The 21,629-nt window shown below is 54.0% G+C and overlaps 1 protein-coding gene across 8 annotated transcripts in view; it reads right to left on the minus strand.

Moving 5' to 3' along the window:
• The window catches only part of SCUBE3 (signal peptide, CUB domain and EGF like domain containing 3), a 42,813-nt gene that overhangs the window by 19,359 nt on the left and 1,825 nt on the right, over positions 1 to 21,629 (minus strand). For 3 of the 8 annotated variants that reach the window (XM_017835737.1, XM_017835735.1, XM_017835736.1), the window contains 4 exons: positions 21,286 to 21,423; positions 4,104 to 4,226; positions 3,086 to 3,211; positions 193 to 327 (listed from right to left, as the gene is read on the minus strand). In XM_017835737.1, the coding sequence (XP_017691226.1) occupies positions 193 to 327; positions 3,086 to 3,211; positions 4,104 to 4,226; positions 21,286 to 21,313 (412 nt within the window). In that variant the 5' untranslated portion in view covers positions 21,314 to 21,423. Of the gene's footprint in view, positions 1 to 192; positions 328 to 3,085; positions 3,212 to 4,103; positions 4,227 to 12,185; positions 12,516 to 21,285; positions 21,445 to 21,498; positions 21,540 to 21,629 lie in introns of those variants that run through there. The other 5 variants (XM_017835734.1, XM_017835733.1, XM_017835738.1 and 2 more) reach the window with 4 other exon arrangements.

The following is a 21,629-nucleotide window of genomic DNA, read 5'->3' on the forward strand; positions in this document are numbered from 1 at the left end:
ATCACCTCACAGCCTCCTCTCCCAGTGTGCTCATAATAGATTCACTTTCAAATCTGCCACACCACGAAGGGTCATGACCCAGCAGCAGCAGCCAAACCCAGGCACTGCACAGGGGTGGCCAGAGGGGACAGACCTGCCCGATAAATGCAGGGATGCAGGGTGCCCTGGGGCACAGAGCTGCTGTGCACTGACCTTCGGGGCGCTGGATGCACGTGTGCTGGTTGTCGCTGAGGAAGAACCCCTCCCTGCAGAAGCACTCGTAGCTGCCCATCATGTTGACACAGGTCTGCTGGCACCCGCCGTTGCCCTCTGAGCACTCGTCCAGGTCTGCAGAGGGAGGGTGGCAGGGGGTAAGCACAGCTCCGTGGCACACCCAGGCAATGGGGACAAGGTGGGACAGATCTGCTGGGTAGTAAACTACTTTTGGTTTACATCTATGACCCCCCAGCTACAAGAAAGGGGGATGCTTGAGGGCTGCAGGGGACAAAGGCAAAACACAGCAAGGGGTGGGTGCAGGGACCATACAGCTTCCCTAGCTGATGGGCATGAAGTATCCAGCCTTGTTTTACAGAAGGGAATACAGACAAAAGTTTTTTTCCTTGTCCCAGGACCCCCAAATAACCATGGATGGGACATCCCAAATAACCACGGATGTTTATCTGGGATGCTGGTTGCCCCCACTCCCAGCCCCTCAGAGCCTGTCGCCAGCTGGGGATGCCTGCACTTCATTAGGGAGAGCTGGGAAACCTTAGCCCAGAGCAGGGATAATTACTTGTAAGGAGACTCGCATCCCCAGCCGCTTGGCCGCCCTAACACCTGTTTTGGTTTAACAAACCAAGGCTGCAAGGGGCTGGAGATGTGGCCCCGTGGCAGCAGCAATGCCTTCACCCTGGGCTACTCCTGCTCCAGCCTTGCAAATCCCACATTTAATGAAGAGCAACGGCCTGTTGCTCTCCCCAGAGGGTTTTTGGGGACAGTGGTCTGAGCTGAACTCACCAGTGCCCTGAGGTGCCAGAGCAACCAGACGCCGGGTTCAGGCAGAGACAAACTTCTGCCGTGGCCACCCCTTGCCCCCTCTGTGAGGGGCCCCGTGCCAAAGAAAACGTCCTGTGAACTCGAGCATTGCAGAGCCGTGGCTGAGGGGAAAGCTGAGCCCACCGGAAATGCCGGAACAGCGGCTCAGTGACGACACACACGGGGGGCTCCCAGCCCCAGCCCCCCAGGACAGGCCCCCTCCCCAGGCAGCATGGCACGCATCAAAACCTCTTCCTTTTGGGCAAAGAGATGGACGGACAGATGGATGCCTGAGGGGTGTTGGTGCCCTACACTGTGCCCCAGCCCCAGGCAAGCCCTGGGGGAATGCTCAGAAATAGAAGCAGAGCTGCAGCTACGGCTGGAAACTGCCAGGGAGCAGAACCCAGAAGCACCCCACAAAACCACTGCCTTGGAAAGGAGGTGTTGCAGCCAGGCACAAAGGGACATCCTCTGCAATGGCAGGAGGCTTGCAGCTTCCTCCAGGCTCGTCCCAGCCAAACTATGTCCTGCAGATGCCAATAACTCTCCTCAAATCCCCCTGCTTAGAACAAAGGCTTAAGGTCTCACAACTTCTCCTTCCAGCTACGCTCAAAAATGAGGAGGCAGCCATTCAAACCCAATGGCTGAAATGAGACTCCACTGCTCTAATACCTGTTTTATTAAATGCAATGGAGATGGGCAGAAGCCAGAAGGGCCCATGTCAGGACAGTAGCTCGAATTCCTGTGCTGGTTCAAAAGGTTGCCCAGGGTGGGAAATGGAGGGGCTGGTGGGATCCTGTGGGCATGCACCCTGACCTCTCTCCAGCTCAGCCCCTGCCCATGGCACCAGCAAAGCCTGGGCACGATGCTGTGCTTTGCTCTGCTTCTCTTTCTTTTGGCTAAGAGAGGATGCAGGCAGGTTGGGCAAAGCATGTCAGGATCAGGGATGAGATGCTGGGATGAGCTGAGGAAAGGCTCAAGGTGGGAGCCAGGCTGCCCCCCACCCCCAATCCCTGCTTCCCTGGCTGCTCCCCAGCCATCTCCATCCCCTCCCACCCAACTCTGTAAACACATGACGTCTGTGGCTCGCCCAGTCCGGCTTTCCTTTCTTCTCCTCGGGCTCGTCCTCCCCCGGGAGAGGAAGGCAGGGCCACCCGCCCGCGCCTCCTCCCAGCTGTGTAAATCTCCCTCCTCCCCGAGGAGGCTGCAAAGATCCCGGTGATGGTGGTTAATGCAAAAAGTATGTGTCCATAATCCCTTCCCCCTCCTCCTTCTCCAAGTGATGAGCTCATTAATGACCCCTGTGCAGACATTAATTAGAAAATAGTAAGAGCTCCAGGCGGAGGGAAGGTGGGCGGCCCCGTGCCCCGGCGATCCCGCCGTGGATGCTGCGGGAGGAAGTGGGTGACGGGCGCGGGCAGCCCAACGGACCTCAGGGCTCTGATGGGAGCTTTGGCTCCGCCGCGGCCGGATGGAGTTTGGGACGGTGGGAAGTGGCAGGGAGGATGCACGGCCGCTCCGTAGGCAGATGCCGGGTTTGTCTTGGCCCGGGTATTATTTACCCAGTCCCTTTGCTGGTTCCCATCTCCACCATGTTTGCTATTAACTCATCTGTTTTGGCAGGTGCAGGGCTGACCTCAAGCAAGAGCGGAGCGAGTGGCAGGGCCCGGGTGAGCTCTGCTGGCTGGTCCTGCCTTCGGCAGCAGAGCAGAACTGCCAGCCCGGCCACTCACCACAGCAGGATGAGGCTGTGGGGAGGCCGTGGCTCGCACCCAGCATCCCCAAACCCAAGCCTCACAGTCTTGCCTCACCCCAACCCTCCCAGTCTATGGAGCGTCCTCCCTTGGCATCATCCCCGTGTAATGGGGAGCAATCCTGTCCCCCAGCAAGCCATTGCAGTACAGGACACATCTGCACCTAGCTTACTGCCCTGGGAGTGCCACCACGCTTCCCCGGCTCTGCAACAGCCCTAGGGGTGTCGGGCTCAGGAGGTGCCTGGTAGAGAAAGCCAGCAAGCTGGTCCCAAGCTGCCAAAGCTGCCAAGGGGCTGGGACAAGCTGCCATCCTTCACCTAAGCAGTTGTGGCCATCGTGTGCCAGGCGGAAGCCGTCGTAGCAGGTGCAGCGGTAGTTGCCGGGGATGTTCACGCACTCATGGACGCAGCCCGCGTTGTCTTCCCGCTCGCATTCATCGACGTCTGCAGAGAAGGAGGGCAGGAGAGCTGCAGGGCTGCCCCAGGGGCCGGTGGCTAACCCGACACATGGGTACTGCTCCCCACCTCCAGCGTGTTTGCACCCCGGCTGATATTGTGCCTTGGGGTCTTCTGCTCTCTCTGTCTATTCCAGCAGGTCCCCAGCTCCGTTATCACTTGCAGAACTCCTCCAGACCATGCAAAAACATCCCCGTTCTCCCCAGGCTAGACCCTGGACCCCCAGCTAACACACTGTCTTACAGCCTTGGCGCAGTGCAGTGCACTGGGAACCACATGGGATTTCCCAGGATGGAGGCAGCACAGCCCACCTCCATGGCAAAGCCCAGCAGTTCCTGGAGTGCTTTAATCCCTCTGCTATTTGTACTTGGCCCATTCTGACCCTGGACCTGCTTCTAGCAAAGCCAGGAATTTTTCCCCCTGCGCCATTCCTGCTTTCCTGCTGCTGCTCCTCCAAGGAGCCCATTTTCTTTCCATTCCCCACTGAACTGCATTTATATATAGATCTATACCTATATCTATACCGATATCTACATTTACATCTATATCTACATCTATACCTGTATCTATATCTACCATCTATATCTGTATTTCTATATCTTATTTTGAAGTTTGTCATGTTTTAACTGCTATCACAGTTCTGCAGCCTCAGAGTTGAAAGTCCTGCTCGAAAATAAGCCTAGCTTTGTTTAAAACAAGCCCCAGGTGACCCTCCTGGGACTGGGAAGCCCCAGCCATGCAAATACAATGGCTGTCACCACCACCAGCAAGGACAGTCGGTGCTGATGAGCCACCGCCAGCCTCTGACCTGCCAGGGTTGTCACTGCTCAGCAGAGCTCTGGCTCTGGCTCCAGCTCCAGCGGCAATGGCACGTCCCTACCTTTGCAGTGCTTCCCGTCGCCGGTGTAGCCGGACTTGCAGATGCATTTGTAGGACTTGGGAGTGTTCTGGCAGATGGCATCAATGTGGCAGTTGTCGGTGCCCTCCACGCATTCATCGACATCTGCAAGAGGACAGGCAGGAGGAGCGATGGGGAGAGCCAGGGACCTCTACCCCCGGGGAGCCGGGAAGCAAGAAACAGGAGGGAGAACTGGGGAAAACATCAAAGCTTCTTTGGGGACGCAGACAAAATCTGCATCTCCTCCATCCCCCTTTGCCGCTCAACCCTCTTCTCTGGGATGCAGCGCTGTGGTACCCGGGACATCACAGCCAGAGCTCCACATGCTGGCAGTGGCCTCAAGCAGCCATGTCCAAGGGTTTGCTCTGTCAGGAGGCCACAGGGATGGAGGTTTTAAAGGCATTTGGGAAACAGAAAAGCCTCAGGCACATGGGGTGGAGGTTTGTGAGAAAGAGGCTGCTCAGGTGAGGCAGCAAGGGAGACAGGGAGCCCTGACTGCCAATGCCTGGAGGAGGTCAGGCTGCTGGGGGGCAAGAGGGGACTAAGCATCACTCTCAGCCCATCAGGTATGGGCAGGGCTCCCAGAGCAGCCCAGGCTCCCTGCTCCAACTCCACTGACATACGGGGAGCACCAGCACTGCTCCTGAGGGTTTGCCTCCAGCTCCTCTCACAGGGATGGGGAGCATCTCATCAGGGAAGGGGGACCTGAGAGTCCCCCATCAGGAGGAGTGTGAGGCTGCAAAGCTCTCAGTTGTCTTTAAAAAACTGCTTTTCACAGCCCTAAGAGGAGCTCCAGGAGCTCCCCCAAGACACAAAACATCCCTGCAAGCGGCGGGCGGGCCAGCAGCCCTGCAGGACAGGGGCCACGGCCGCGGGAACGCCAGCCAGAGCCCTGGCCCGGCCACCCCGGCGGTTCTTTGCCGGGAGATGTGAGTCACCCGGCCGGGAGTAGGAGAGCTTTGTCTCTGCACCAGGGAGGCGGCACGTGCCTGCGCATTGTATAAATATTTACAGCCCGCATTCATATTTGTTATTTGACATTAGCCATGGCCCGCGGCCACCACAGCCTCCCTTGGGCCATTAATCACCGGCTGGAGGCTGACCCACCACGGTGCGGACGACGGAGGGATTGCACGGGGACCGGCGCCAGGATCCCGGCTGGCACCGTCACCTCTGTCAGCCACAGCACTGGCCACGGTGCCACCACACTGTGGCCACCCCAGCACCCCGCAGCATTGCCGGGGAGCAGCTCGCAGCCCTCCCTGCACCAGGGCTCCCGGGGGCTCTTGTCCCTTCGGGGAGCTGAGCGTGGCTGTTCAGCACTGGCAGTGACTTCACCTCCGGCTCCAGCATCCTCACTGGAACCCAGTGATAGGAGCCTGGGAGGATGGTGGGAGGTTGTGGTGCTGGAGCAGGGGGACGCGAGGGGACATCAAGTGCTGGCCATGCTGTGTGCAGGGACTCAACAGCAACAAAGCCAATGTTGACCCAGAGATCTACTGAACCTGCAGATCCTGGTCATGGTCCCATGTGGTCAGGAACCCCCCTCCAGGTCTTCCCCCAGAGTTATAAATCACATCTTGATGTTTCCAGCCATGGTCCCAAGGTGAGAGTTGCTGGATGTGGCACCCAGGCACCCACCCTGGCATACGGGTGGGAACCAACACCCAAACAGTGCAGACCAACCATCGACCCCATCTCCTTCCCCTAAAAACACCCAAAACATGAAGCATCCACCAGACATCACATCATTTAAAACTTTCCCAGCCTTTTCCCAGGTATCTCACTTTTCTGGGGGTTTTATTTCCTATTTCTTTTTCCTCCTGCACCCCCAAACTCAATACCATGAACACACTGCCGGGCCTTTCCCACTTGCACATGCATAGTATCTTTTTTTTCTGTCTTTTTCCCCCCCATTCTGTAACTTCAAAACTTCTCTAACTTTGGAAAGATTACACAGCAGCAAAAGTACAAAAGAAAACATTATCAATTTTCCACTCCGTCATTTTTCCAAAGTTGGAGACATTCTGAAAGGTTACAGGATTATAAAAAAAAAAGGAAAAAAAAGTGTGTGTGTGTGGGAAGAGTGAATAAATACCCTCCTCGGCACCCCAGGAGCCATCCCGAGATTGGCGAAGATCCCAATTTTTAGAATGCTGAAGTTTTGGCTCCTAAGTATCCTTCAGAAACGACGTAGTGAATTAAAATAAAAGCCTCTGAAAAACTAATTTTCTAGCACTTTTGTCAATGCAAGCAACATTTTCCCATGAAAAGGAAGGTTTGCTGTCAGGACAGCCTGTTTTTCCTGCAGGAGAATTTTCTGCATCCAAAAAGCTGCTCGTGGCCTCACTGCAGGTGCTCTGAGCTGCTGCTGCCACGTGAAGGGTTTCATATTCAAACCAAGTGAAGATTTTTTTTAACAAAAAGTCCTTCTTGATGTTCCTGTCCCTGTTTGCTTCCACAAAGTCCTCACTGGGGGTATGTCCTGCTTGTCCCCCTACTCCAAGGTGCCTGCTTCAGTCCAGCTCCCAAATTCAGGTGGGATTTTTGGAGGGTTTGCCAGGCTCCCAGCAGACTTGCATCCCTACAGCCCCTCTATTCCTTCTCCGCACAAATAATCAAAACCTCTGTTTTTCGCCCCAAGCTGCCTGAAATGAGCCCAAACAGGGCAGCACAGATGGGTGCATCACGCCTCAAATCCCCAGCACTGGGGAGTTTTGCACCTGGCGGGGAATTTGGTTTAGGTGAAGACGTTGAGTCTCTCTGGGGACTGCAGGTCTCGCCTGCGGTGGCCCCACCTCCCCATCCCACTGTGCTGGGGTAATTAGGGCTCCTCAGAGGGCAAGAGCATCCCTGGCACGGCCATCGCCAGGGGCTGCAGCGAAGGGCAGGAGGTTGTGGTGCTCGCCCTGTGCCTTGGGCCATGTTTTTTATTCCGTTGTGGGTGGGATTTTCCAGCTCTGGCTGTTGGGCCCCGTTCCGCTCCAGCTGCAGCTTTATTCTCCATTTCAAAGGCAGCGGAGGCAGACGGTTTCAATGCCACTGCCATTTCAAGTGTGCCAAAAGCAGGGGGACCGCCACGTCCCTGGGACCGGCGCGCGCTCACCAGGCACCCGGAGGGCTCTGGCTGAGGCCAGCGAGGGAGACGTTGGCAGAGCCCAGGGGCACCTGGGTCCCGTGTCTGCACCCTGCGGCACCACACTGCCAACGACACCCCGACACAGCAAGCAGGGGGATAGAGCAACAGCTCGTATATTTTTAGAGCCTGGATTGAGCCTCTTTCCTCAGTTCCTAATTTTGTTTTAAAAAAATAATAAAAGATGGTTTTATCCATAGGCTGAAAGTCCCAATAAATTTGAGGAGAGGGGCAAAACAGGGCAGCAAAAACCCATCTGAAAATCCCTAAACAAACAAACCCACCATCCTTTTTCCCTCTTCTGCAAGCGCTTCAGCTTTTTCTTCAGATTAATTTTATTCTTTGTTTTCATATGGGCATATATATTAACAGCCTGTCTGTATGGGGATGTGTGTGTAGCTGTTGGCAGACATGTGGAGTTTCCACTTGGCCTTAATGCCAAATTAAAGCTTTATAACTTCAGTAGCTCTTTTTACCAGGGTATTAATAACCACCTCAGACACTGTGGTGCAGTTTATTAATCATTTGTTCATCCGGGGAGCTCGTGAGGGCGACTCGTGCTGTGCCACGGCAGGATGGGAGCGGGGCACAGCCACGAGCACCCCCCGGGAGGGAAGAGGAGCTGGGAGAGGGGAGGAGGATGCCCCGCGGGGCAGCTTTTTGTAAATTGGCCAAAGATGTGTTATCTGAACTCAGAGATCCTGACTCAGGTGGTGGGTGATGTCCTGCTGTGCCAGCAGTCTCTGGGCAGGTACCTGCGCTCAGGTCATGTCAGAGGGGATCTGCATCTCACCATGTGACAGAGACCCTCGCACCAGCCCGGTGCCCCATGCACCCACCCAGCTCTCCTGAAAGCATGTGAGACACAGGAGAGGCAGTCTCAGCTCTTGGCCCTGTGGAATGATGGAGCACGGATGAAGGACAAGGAACCACAAGTCACAGTGAGGACCTGGGGGGTTCCCAGCCTAATCACCCCACTGTCCCATGCCTAGACCCTGCTCTGTACCTCTTGCAATGGGTTTAGCTTCCCCAAAGATGGCAGTGCCCCAAAAGGGGTTTTTTTCCCCTCTCATTGATGCTTCCCACTCCCACAAGGGCAGAGACGGATGGAGATCCCCATTCCCTGCACTAGTTTAGGTTGTCCTGATGGATTGGAGCTTTATCACCACCCTCTGGGTTGGAAATGCTCCCTGCATCTCCATCCCACCTCCTTGTGCTAACCCTGGTTGCTTCAGCCCAATTCTGTCACCATTTCCCCATGAAGGGTTTGATGCTCCCCACCAGCAGCATGTTCATCTCCCTGGGGAATTGTCATTGCTGTTGTTGTTTCTTTGGCTTATCAGGCTGATCAAGCCTTGCTTTAAAAAATGTGTTTGTTTGGTTTTTGCTCTGGGAGTAGCAACTGCAAGATCCCCAGCAGGGAGATGGCCTCCCCGGAACGTGGCCGGACATCCTCCAGCACCACCAGACAGAGCAAACTTTATTTGCCATCCCAGGCTCCTCCTAAATCTTCTCGGGGGACTTATAATTTTGGAAGTGAAGGTTAAGGTCATTCATGCATGTTTTTTTCCTAAATGGATTACTCTAGTGTGACTGTCTGCAAAGGAAAAATCTCTATAAAAATAAAAGGAAAAAGACCCTAGCAGTTTGGAGACAGCAATACATCGACACTGGAAGACTCAAGGTGTCTGAATATTTATACTCCAGTTGGCAGTTATAAAAAAACTCTTCTTCCCTCCTTGTACCCACCCCCTCCCCTTTTTAATCTCAGTACAGGCACGTTAGACGCCCTCAGTCAAAGATCTCCTTTGAACTGTGTATGTGAAATGTTTACAGTTTTACATTTCATATTTCAGCGGGGTGGAGGGGACAGGCACAACAGTCGCACACTGTGAATGCCGGAGAGGGAGGAAGGCAGAGGCCAAGGGGGAGGAGGTTTGGCGGCAATGGGAGGAGAATCAAACACCATCTCCACACTGCAATTGGAAAATTTTAGACTCCTTAAAAAAATATTTAAAAAATAATCCCTGGTGGCGTAGGCTCTGCAGGTGCATCCCACTGACACTGGCCCCTCACATGGGATGGTGGCTCCATCCACCAGCACCAAAAGGGCTGGCGTTATCCATGGGTGACCACTGAGTGACCAGCAGGCTGGACTGGGGCCCCAGTCCCACACAGAACCCTGTACTGGGTCTGTGGGAGTGCCAGAGGCTACCAACTGGAGTGCTGAGGTCCCCCAGGGAAATGCTGCATCTCCCTCCCAGCCCCATGCCCTGGCATGTGCAATTAGTTGCAGGGAGAAGTGGCAAATCCTGGTATATGTCCCCAGTGATGGGGGTGCTGCCAGAGGGGCTGGTGCTGCCTGGTACAAGAGGAGGCTGCAGAGCTGCAAGTCCCTGGGCTTGGCCGTCCCAGGGAGGGACAGATGCTGGCAGGCAGTGGGCAAGCACACTGCTCTGCTGAGAGAGGAGCTCAGGACAAGCTCCTCTGCCTGGCAGGCTGTGAGGTGGACTGACAGACAAGGGGCTGAGACACTGGGGGTGACATTATCTGTCCAAAACCCAGGGGAGCAGTGGGCATGGCAGTGTTTGGGCAGCTTGGACTGGGGGACCAAGAGAGAGTCCATCCCAGCTGTGAATGCATGTCAGCAGCCTCCCTGTGGTTACTTAGATTTATATTGCCAGTACTCCTCTTGAAAGCTTTCCTAGCCCTAAGCTGACCCTGCAGCCAGACAGGTCTGCTGGCAGACACCCTCCAGGCCCAGCAGCCGGTTCTCTAAATCCTTCCTTCCCCACAGACTAAACTTTCTGGGGTAATTCAGTGCAAGAAATGAGCCAGCAAGCCTGACCCATGGCACAACGTTATCTCAGGAAGACAAGTCGATCCGACGGGAGAGGAGCCCTTCCCAGCCTGTGACAGTCACCTGGTGAGAGTGGCTGTCCCCAAAAGGGCAAAGGCTTCGGGGTGATGTGTCCCCATCCTTGGGGCATCGCCCAGCACATACGGGGGGTGCTGATGCTTTTCAGAAATATTCTGCTGAGACACATCCCAGACACACAGGGCAGCTTTGAGGAGCTCAGTGATGCTGGCAGGAAACCAGGCAACAGCAAGTTCCGAGGAAAGGCACAGGTTGTACCTGTCATCAGTGATGCCCTAATGATGCCCATGAGTTCAGTCTCATCCAAAAAGGATCAGGATCGGGTCCAGCCCTGCCCAGAGTCCTTGCATGCCCGCGGGCACCAACCTTCGCCCCTCTGCAACTGCTTCCCCCTCCCCAGCCCACAGAATCCCCCAGCAGCAGCCTTGGGGATTAATTCCCCACCACAACTCCCCTGGCTGCCAAGTGGCTGGACACCCAGGGGCAGCTCGGTGCCTGTGCAGGACCATCCCAGGAGACAGCACCATCCCAGGCACACATGAGCATGCACCCCGGTGCAGGATTGAGCTCACCTCTCTCCACCCCCACTCCACCCCTCTCCTTCCCTGAAGGGATCTGTCAAGTCTCTGCATGATGGAATTTCACTTTGCTATTTTAATGCAATTCTGGCTCAGGCTTAAATGGAACTGGAAACCAAAAGGCCTTAATAAATAAATATTATGATAAGAAATGAAAGCAATGCATACACTCAAGATAATTTGAGGGGGGATAAAAACCTAAGCATTCCTTTCTGTGCCTAAATCATAAAGCTTCACGTGAAGCTGGATGTCTTCTTACCAAACCTTTGCCCTGGAAAATCTCTCCTGCTTGCCCAGGCTGCCCTCCTGAAAAGTCGCCTATTGTTTTAGAAACACTTTGAGCCAGATAAGACAATAGCCTTGAAATTCCTTCTAACTTTGTCGGTGACAGGGCTCGGGTGACCCTGCGCATGGCTGGAATCCGCCTATAAGAGATCTTTCATTATGTTCTGCGCTCTGAGATTTCATTCACACGCTATTTAACCTTGCCGTACGCACAAACACGCAGCTGCCACAACAGCACAGCCAGAGCGGGGCTGGAGAAACCTCACATACTGTAAGTGCTACGGAAAGAAAAGAGAAAACCCAACAGATGGTACAGATAGTGGCGAATTAAGGAGAAAACCCCCTTTGAGGCAGCCAACACCATCATGTATAGGGCTGTGTGTGCCCGTGTGCGCGCGCACTCCCGCGCGTGTGTATAGAAAAAATCCGAGCTAAATATAGAGGTGCTATAGAAAAGCGAAGGTATAGACAGACCATACATAAAGCTCTGTGTGTGCGTCTGTGAAGGGGAGGCTCTGGTTCAACACGGGAGTGGTGAAACAGAAAAGCCAGAAGTTGATAAGGATGGGATGTACCTCTCTTTCCAAGACATTGGGAAAGAGCTCCCTTATTTTTCAGGCTTTGCTGTGCTCAGCTACCCGAAGTTTTCTGCTGCCCACACCCCTGGAGCCAACATCTGAGATTCCCCCACGCCGATGTAAAGCCCCTGAGCACAGATGCAGCCTCCCGGCGTTATCGACGCCCGCTCCGCCATCCCTGCCCTCCAACCCAGCCCGGGGCAGCCTCCCTGCCTGCACCGCCCTGCTCAGCCCCATCTCACAGACACCGAAACCAGCAGAGCCCCCCTAAGCCCCTCCAAACAGCCATATTTTCCCTGTGATGGGTGCAGACTTGTTTGCCCACCCTAATTTTCTGCCTCTGCACTCCCTGCCTTGAGATAAAGAGTCCAAACAAAAAAAACTAAAGTCTAAGAAATGAAACTCATTAAAGAGTTTACAAACCCAACCCCAGTCCAAGGCAGTAGGAGAGAATATCTGCAAGCGACATTTAAAATCCCCTCCACTGTTTGTTGTTACTGCTGCTGCCTCCTCCAGCCTGCACTTAAACCCCAGCTCTAAGGAGGAGATCCGGCTGCCCAATCCACACATCAAACAGCAAACCTTCAAGCAGGGAAGATTTTCTCTTACCTTGACTGGCTTTATTTGCCAGAGTGTTTCCAGAGTGGAGGAGAAAGAAAAGGATGGAAAATCCAGCAATCTGCAAAGCTCCCATTGCAATCCCAGTCTGCAGGGAGGAGCGGGGGCAAGAAGGGGGATTTCTAGTGCTTTAAAGGAAACAAGGGGCTGAGCATGCGAAGGAAAATCAAGGGGAGGAAGGGGGTCTCTCCTTGCCGTGTGTGAGACAGAGGAAGGGAAGGGAACTGAACTGATGGAAAAAGCTGCTTTGGGTTCAGTTTGGGGCTCTTGGTGTTGCTGAAGAGAGGAGAGTGAGGGAGGGAGACCCAGGGCAGTTGGAGGAAAGTGGACTCTATCGCCCTCTCTCTGGCGGCTGCTCTGATCCCTTCTCCTTTTTTTTTCCTTAAATAATCCCAGCCAATTCCAGTTTTGCAAGAGCAGCAGCAGCAGCAGCAGCACTGAAGGGGGGAAGCAGGCGCCTTGCCCTGGTGCTGGGGACCTGGGAAAGGGGAGTGGAAAGGAGAGCCCCATCCAAGCAACGCCCTTTTTCTCTCTCCCAGCCTTTCTTTCTTTCTTTCTTTCTATTTGGCTTTGGTTACTCCTTCCCGGCTCCCCCCCTCGCACCCCCAAGGCTGGGCTTTGCCTGCAGGAATTTACAGTCTGCGCTGAAGGAGAAGGGCCAGTAGCCATGGAGACTGCTTCCCTGGGAGCAGGGAGGTCAGGCGGAGACCATGGGCGATCAATGCATCAATGCAAAGCCCCCCGCAACCCCCAGACCCACCCGGCACCTCGCAGCCCCTTGGCCAGCCGAGGGCTTGAGGTGGTGGCAAGGGGAGGGGTGCTGGGGGAGGCTTATGGAATGAGAAAAGGCAAGGGGTGGACAAGAAAAGGGGAAAGAAAAAAATATATATAAGAAAAAACCCCAAGAGCTTGCAGATGGCACAACCCGGCTGGGCTTGGCAGCTGCAGGAGCATCTCAGAGTTGTGGGCCAGGGGAAAGCAGGGCCAGAGAGTAGCTCTGCTGGCTGCAGGGAAAGGTGGGAGGAGGGACTGAAAATAAGGGTGGAGGGAGAAGAAAAAGACCATTCTGAAATATTTGGGGGATTTTGCTTGCTTGTGGGAGCTTCTCATAGCCTGGCCTTCTGCAGCTGGGGGCACCCCAGGCAGGCAGGGGGACCCCTGCCCCACTCCATGACCATCCCTGTGCTGGGAGCTGCTGGCACCATCTCTCTTCTGGGGTGTTCCTGCTCCCCAAGCCAGGAAAGGCATGGTCAGCCAGGAAATTGCAGCAGGAGATAAGGCTGGGAGCCAGGAGCGGGACCAGGAGGAAGGTGTGCAGTGATTCCACCTGTCCAGGGATACAGGGTCCCGCAGGAGCCACCATGCCCACAGGGTCATCCTGCCCATGGGCTCCTCCCAGCCCACCATGCTGCCCCTGCACCCTCCTGTACCCCCTTTTGTCCTAATAAAACCTAAAGATACGACAAAGGGGGCTGTAGGCAATGGAAAATATCCAACCTAGCCAAGGCCCCCACTGCATAGAGGAGGGTCTGCAGCTGGATAGGAGGATGCTGAGGAGTCCCTGGGTCTAGTCATTCTTTCCCCAGAAAAACATCCCTCCTTGGGCTGCCCTCATGGGATGGGGACCTTCCCTTTGAGAGGGGGTTTGCAGGAGCAGGTCTGCTCCCCTGAGCCACACCAGTAATGCAAACCCATCCCTGGCACAGCCAGGCTCCAGGGCAGCCAGGAAAGGGCAAAGGCGTGGGAATGATTAGTAAAGTTGCAAAAGAGTTTTACACATAAAAGTACGAACGCAGAGGTGTTATCTTTAGGATGTACTGGGAGAGGACCATGACCAGCGGGAATGTGCTATCCCGCTTGGCACTGCCACTGAAGGAAGCCAGCTCCAGTCTGTGCCAGGAGCTCCTGGGGATGAAGGCTCCTCTCGTACTGTGCTGAGCGGGAAGGAGCCCTGGTCCTTGCATCCCACATCCTGGCACGAGCTGAGACCATCCTTAGTGGGGTGCCACCACCCTCCCACGAGCATCACTCTGCTTTTCTTTCTGGGCTGGGATTTGCTGCATAAACACGAGTCTCTTATGGCTGTTGCAAGAGCAGAGTCAAAATGGAAACTCTGCGCTGGGTTACGCCGGCAGACCCTGTGCCTGCCACCGCACCTCGCACCCCATCCTGTGATCTTTATCATCATAACCAGAGGAAAACTAAACAGTCCTCCTTTTTTTCCCTCTAACCTGTCCTCTAAATCTGGAGACCAATCTCTCGGCAGGAGGAACAAGACCTTCAGCAATGTTGATTTATAAGTGAGTTTCTAAATTGCAGGTTTACGCATTAGTATAAACATCCATAAACCAGCCTTAAATACACAGGACCGTGTGTAATTAAAACACCAAAACACCAGGCAGCCACGTGACAGCATGGGGGGATGAGCAAACCTCCTCACTTGTGCCCAGGCTGCCTCAGTGGAGACTGGTCTCCAGCCAAGTGCTCCCAGTTAAACCAGTGCCTTGCACTGGGGGAAGTGGGTCTTGCCCTTGAAGGCAGATCCTTGACCAGCAGAAGCCTTGCTCATGCCACGTGAGCCAAGGGGCTGAGACCCACATCTCGCTCCTCCAATGGGCTTGCAAAGCACCACAGCAAAGCAGCAGGGTTGGGGTGAGCTGCTGATGACCAGGAACGCACTAAAATATTATATAATCTTGCCTTCTTCCCAAAACATGCTGCCTGGTCAAGCGGCCGAAGGGCCGACGGAGGCGTCAGGGCTGTGCACACTGCGGTGCCCCTCCAAGTACAGGGGTGTCCCCCTGCCCCATGCACAGATGGGGAAAGTCAGGCAGATGGAGACTCCCGAGATCACACATGGAGTCTGGACAGAAGGCCATGAATCACACCTGAATCACCTGCAGGACAGCCCGGCGCTTCGGCCCTGAGGGCTCCTCACCAGCTCCTGCTGCTGCCACGCGGAGCTGGCATGGATCTGTTCCAGGGAGCCCTCTCTGAAGGCCTTCACAGGCACTGGGACAACCCTGCCAGCCTTGTGAGTGTGTGTGCGTGTGCATGTGTGGCAGGGAAGGAGGTGGCAGGACTCTCCTCCCCACTGCCTCCACTCCCCGTTGTGCACTTCTGGGCAAAATCCATTTGCTTTGGCTTCATGTAGGGCCAGAAGATTCGGCCCATTGTGCTGCGGCGCTGAAGAGCCAGCAAGGAATTGTCAGCCATGCTGAAACGGTTACATGGGGAGTCATGAAAATTTACTGCACCACACTCCAGTCCCTCGCCAAGAAATAAAAGCAAAAGATCACAACAGGCATTTTTTTAATTTGAAGCAAAATTAAAAAAAGAACGGATCTGCACTCAGAAAACAACAACCACATCCACAGATCAAAGCAGCTGTTCTCCTCTCATTCAGGGTTTTAAGAGGTTTCTGCAGCTACAGAGATGTTTACACAGGGAGAGAGATACATACATTGTGCTCTCTTGATGCTGCCTCTCCCCCCTTCATCTGGCAAAACATTCCCTGGGAGGCGATATGAGGTCATTCCTAGCCCCTGTCTTGTTTTCCTCAAGCTGCAAGGCTTCGGGGCAAGAGGCAATTCAGTTCCCATTAGCACACACACATTTGCACTTGGAACCCTCCCATGTACATTTTCCTGGGGAACCTTGGGATGGACAGGGGACCAGCCTTCATCAGCTTTTTCCCCGAGGGAATTCCAGCAGCCAGAGCTGATGGGAGAGCCAGTGGCTCTGACAAAGCTCCTGGGAAGGTACATGGAGCCAGGAGGCGGGCTGGCATCTTCTGCAGACCAGCTTCTTCTGCAGACCAGCCACAATGTTTCTGTGGCTTCCACCACTTTTATGACAAGAAGGCTGAATGGCTCTGGGGAGCACTAATGGACTGTAAAAGGCTTTTTCCCCTCTGCCTCCTTGGCTTGAGCCCAATTCCAAGCAGCACTGAGCCCCACTCCAGTGCTTGTGCAGGGACGGAGGTTGTGGGAATGTGCCAGGGCAGGCTCTGCCTTCATCTCTCGGCATCAGCACGTTGGTCCAGCTGCTCCGTAGGCAGCACCCGCTTTGGCAAACGGACAAATTCTGGCTGTGAGCCAGCCTGCACTGTCTGTGCAACTGAAAAAACCCTCCGAAACAAATCTCCCTATCTCTAGCATGAATTCAATACCATGTGCTAGGAACGAGCTGCATCTCCAGCTCGGACTGCGCGTGCTTGCGTGATGCTGAGCCAAAAGGTGTTTCTGAGGCTGCAGAAGAAGCTGCTGAGAAGCAAAACTCCCCAAGGCCCTTAGGGCCTGCAGAAGCAGTGATTGAATCAGGCAGGGATATTATAGGCAGAAGGGTGAACTGGGAGATTTGCCTTTCCCTCTAGTCCACAAGGACTAGAGGGACAACACTGCCCATTCGGGGCAGGACCCCCTCTCTCTGCTGCAGCGGGGTGGTTGGATGCTGGCACCATGTCCCACCCTGCACGCTGGAAGGTGCCGGGTCCAAGAAACAGCAGCCCAGACATTTCAATGCCCCAGTGAGGGCTGTAGCCTACAACTTGGAACAGAATAGACTATTTTTAAAAACAGAGAGGAAAACACAGTATTCCCAGCGACGTGCCAACAGCCCAGGCTCGTGCGACCCAGCCAGTCCCCAACGCTACGTCCCTCATTTCCCCTATGGTTTGATCAAGATGCCTCCAAGGTGGGTAGAAAAGCACCAAGTAACACTAAATGAGTGCCTGGCACCCTGTGACACCTTTTTTCCAGTGTCACGGAGTTTCCTAAAACGCTGTGTGCGAAAGCCCTTGTTTGTAATTCCCAGTTTGCAGCAGGAGAAGGTGACACACGCTGAGGTGAGGTGACTTACCCGGCATCATCGGGAAGGTCAATGGCAGCGCCAGGAATAGCCCAGTTCCCAGTTAACCACTAACCACACTTATCCCAGAATAAGGGTCTCTTTTTCCAGCTAAATTTATAACAGCTTTCCAAGTGACATAAGGTCTTACAGAAATAGGCAGGCTTTTATTCCAGAATAATTACTGGGAGATTGGACTGGAGTGTGTATAATTACACTGGTGTCACTGCTGCCAGCGAGTCGGACCCTGTGCCACTGGGACACTTGCTGCACACTCCCTACAGCTTTTATCTCATCCTGCTTTTACAAGAGTGTGTGTATGTCAGCTGAGATCATCAGGGTGTGGGTGGAGAAGGAAGGGGCTTTGTGTAGAAAGGAAAGTGATGTATCACTCTCTAAAGCTCTGTTAATTGCATATCCTGATAAAAGGCCTTCAGCTACTGAACTCAAAAGGAGTCTTTTGGGGGGCACTGGATTGCACCCCAGATGGAATCAGCAATGCTCTGTGCATCTGCTTCAAGTTCATCCCAGACACAGCTTTGGAGCAGGTGTTTTATTTTAAATACATTTTACACCCCACATCAGTAAAATCGAGCTCTGAGTCCAGGTCAAGGCCTGAAACACATTTCTGACATAAGCTGCGGGGACACATTGTACGTAAACACCCTTTGAAAGTAACTTCTGTGTTTATCAGGTGTTGATGTGTCTGGGCATTGGCTGGAATGGTGCCTGCCAGGAACGGGGCTGTGGGGGCTGTATGGGGCTGCAGGGGGCTCTGGGGGCTGCTCTGCCACCCCTGGCCCTGGGGCCACACACCGTGACAAGGCAGGGGTTAACTGTGACACCGCGGGAACTCCAGGACCCAAACGCACATGTTTAAAAGTAGCACTTCTCTCCTTAAAATAGTTTATGAATCTTACTTGGGGATAAATCCAACACCCTGCAGCAGAAGGAGACCTATTAATTCCTGAGTTTTTTCACGCCGTAGTAAAGCAGCGGTTTTATTTGCCCGCTTGTGTAAGATGTCAGTCATTTTCCCACTTGCATTTCCATCTACAATTTAACAAGGCAGCAGTTTATTTCCAGAAGCCCCAGCCAGACCCCAGCCAACTGCGTCAATATTTTGTTGCTTACACAAACGCCACCATTAGAGTCAATACCCCATTCTGGGGGAGGCTTTTTCCCTTTTTTTTGGAAAACGGTTCCTCTGGGATGATGCATGTAGAGCTCTGGAAGTATGAAAGGTAACAGCAGCCTCTCCGAGCGGGTACCCGGTGCAGAGACGTTGCTGAAATCATGAGCACACTGCTCAGGGCACTGACCTGACCAAAGGCATTTGCTAATTAATTCATTCTTCCAAGAGACTTAACTGCCTCTTGCCTTCGGAAACCAAGGCAAACCCGAGCCAAATCCAAAGCCTGTCGGAAAACAGGGAGAGACCCTTAATGAGTGCAGAACACTTCAGAGGTGGGAGCTGGCTCCCGCTCGTCTGGTGCTGCCGCGGGGCCGAGGCAGGGCAGGCGTCCAACCCCGAGCGGCCGCTTCGCTCTCCCGCAGGGTTCCTCACTGCCACTTTTGGGACAGAGCAGGGAGGCAGAGCTTGGCCATGCCGGGGCCTCCCCACCTTCTTCAGCCTCCCCCTACAACACTGCTTTGGGATGTCTTCCCTGCGCTGCAGCTGGTCACGGGCTGACCACGGCTGCTGCCTTGTTTGATGGTTGCTCCTGCAGCCTGCATCATCCTGTTGCCTTTGGCAGGTTCTCCCAAAAACCCTCAGAGATTTTCTGGTCCAGTGTGAGCTCGAGCTCAGCACGGCAGGTTCACCCCACTGCCCCAGCCTCCCGACCACGGCTCTTGAGCCACGGGGCCCTCGAGGCACCCCTAGCACCTCCCTGAATCTGTCCCCATTGGCACCCACAAAAGCTGGGGCATTTAACCCCACTCATGGCTAAAACATCTGACAAAATCCCAAGGCCAACACGAGCAGGGGAACCTAAAGAAAAAGGTTCCACCAGACTGGGCAGCTGGGGAAGCCCTGCAGGATCTCCTCTGTGATCCTGCATCAGACCACTTTCACATGAGAACAGAGCAGGCTTAGTGTGTCAACAAGCCCCAAACACCGAGGGCAGCTGGAAGTCAGATGACATTATTTTTTTTTTTATTTAAAACAAACTTCTTAACCTACAGGAAAGTAAACGTTCTTCTAGGATGGCCAAGAAAACCATGCTGGGATTTTCCAAATGGGCATGACTGACTGTTTATGAGCAGAGGCTTCCAAACGCAGGAATAAATGGCTTGCTCTCAGCAGGTTTTCCTTTCTATATTTACCCTCACCTGAAATGAACACTATTGCACACTGCAACACTTATTCCCTCTGATCAGGGGAGCAGGCAAAGAGACTAACCAGCCACAACACGTCAAATAAATTGTTAATCTGGTGTTTGCATGGGCAGGGGGAGGAGGGAGTCCCCTGGGTTTGGGGCAGGGCCCAGGTCCTGCTTACAATTCCCATCCCAGCTTGGCAGGAGCACTTTGCTTGCCTGCTGCTGCTTCTGGCTGCCAAGAGCTGGAGCTGGGTCCTTCGTGGAACTGATCTGTCAGTTCCCAACAGGTCTCAAGTCCCCTCCCTGCGGCACCTGAGTGTCCCTGATCACAGGCAGCTGGTGGAAAGGGCTGACAGCTGGTGCAAGGACCTGCTCGAGGCTGCACAAGAAGCTTAGAAAAGGCAAGAAAGTGTGCCCAGATCCCAGGAGAATGCTCAGGCATGAGACAACCCTCTCCAATGGGCTGAGCTTCGCAATCCTTGTCCACGAGTCCCAGTTTCCACACTGGGTGTTTCTCTGCCTGTTCTCAAGGTGGGAAGTCCCTACAGATGCAAAGGTGTGGTCCCTCCCAGCGACAGGTCGCCAGCAGGCATGAACCACCCTGCTGGCATACAAATTGGCCATAAAAGACCTAAAAGTTTCTTTGACAAGGGGCTTGGGGGGGCTGAGCCATTGCAAACCAAACCTTACCATGAGGCCAACCACTCAGCTGTAAAATCTCTCCTAATCCCAGCCCTGGGGAAAGGAGAGGACGGGGAAATCACCTGCCTCTCCAGGATGTCACCCACATCACATGGCTCCCTGGGTCATGCTCACACCCACCACCACCTTCAAATCTGGGCTTGACCTCCAGTTTACCTTGAAGTTCACTAACTAATTGTGCCAGCTCTGGCACACCGGCTGAAAAAGGGGTTCACATCGTCCCAGGAAGAATGGGGGACATTAATCTTCGGTGGCAATAGGGGAGGTTGATCAGTCATTAGAGTACACAGGGGCTGAGGACACCCGACAGCCCTCAAAGGGGCCCTTGGATGTGGGCAGCAGGGCTTGCATGTATTCATGCCAGGCAGGACCTGTTTTGTTTTTTTTCCCAGCTCTAACTTTTCACTTCTGAAAAAGTCTGTCCTTGTTGGAATAGCTGAGCAAACCCTTCCCCAGCCAGCCATTCCAAGAGAATTTGTGTTAATCCAGATTAATGAACATAAAGCAATCTAGATAAACCGCATTAAGCCAAAAACACCTTTGAACTTTTTTTTTTTTCACCACAATCCCTACCCAAGCACTGTGTGTGGTTTGGGCCTCCCCATACCTCAGCCTCCCCAGAGCTGAGCTCTGCACCGACCCACAATTAAGTCAGCAAATACAAAGATTACCCAGAGCCAGTGGCACCGGCAGCGACCTGGCACGTGGGGCCCAAAAGCAGTTCCGGGTCCAGAGGGGTGAGATGGCACAAGAATCATGTCCTCAGCTCCAGGCACATCTCCTGGCAATGATGCCTGGGCTCTGGCCAGGCTGCCTACATGGCCGTGAGCCAAACCCCTCCAAGCCTCAGTTTACCCAGCACCAACCCATCTCCTAAATACACAGATGACAGATTGGTCTGAAATGCCCAGAGACCAGGCACTGCCCACAGGTGACTGGACAGGATGGGTAATGGCTTGTCCCCACAGCTCGGACACGTGCACTGTGACTGAGGTGGCAACAGCCAGGTCATGCACATGGGATGTCTCATGGAAAAGGTCACACACCAGTTCAGGAGCAGGGAATTAACAGGTACCATAGTAATCGGTGAAGCATGTGACATGTTACAGGAACATATGCGCCTTGACACCCACGCCAGAGCCATCATGGCAGCAGACACTCAATTCTCCAAAGAACTCCCAACCAAAATCAAACCCAACACCAAGACATCCTCTTACCTGGACAAGGTGGACCACACCCCTTCATGTGCCTGCCAGGATGCCAGGAGCTCCTCAGGATCCAGCTGTCTGCCCATATACTTGCACCAGCATCCAGCACAGGAACAATCCAAACCTTGTCTGGTGCCCCAGGAGCTCCTGCAAAAACAGCTTTCCTAACTGATGGGGCAGAGGAAAACTCCTGGCTCTCCCCTCCACACCCTCCCAAAACACCTGCTAACACTTTCTGCCCCCATTGCCCTCCTCCTTGCAGGCTGATTTCTAACAGCCACAGCTGTGGCTTGTAGGCTCCAAATTTGGAAGCGGGGGCTGTGACACCACCTGGGCTCTGCCTCTCCTCTTGG

This window comes from Lepidothrix coronata, unplaced genomic scaffold, assembly GCF_001604755.1.
Source record: "Lepidothrix coronata isolate B3197 unplaced genomic scaffold, Lepidothrix_coronata-1.0 Scaffold263, whole genome shotgun sequence".
Lineage (NCBI taxonomy): Eukaryota > Metazoa > Chordata > Aves > Passeriformes > Pipridae > Lepidothrix > Lepidothrix coronata.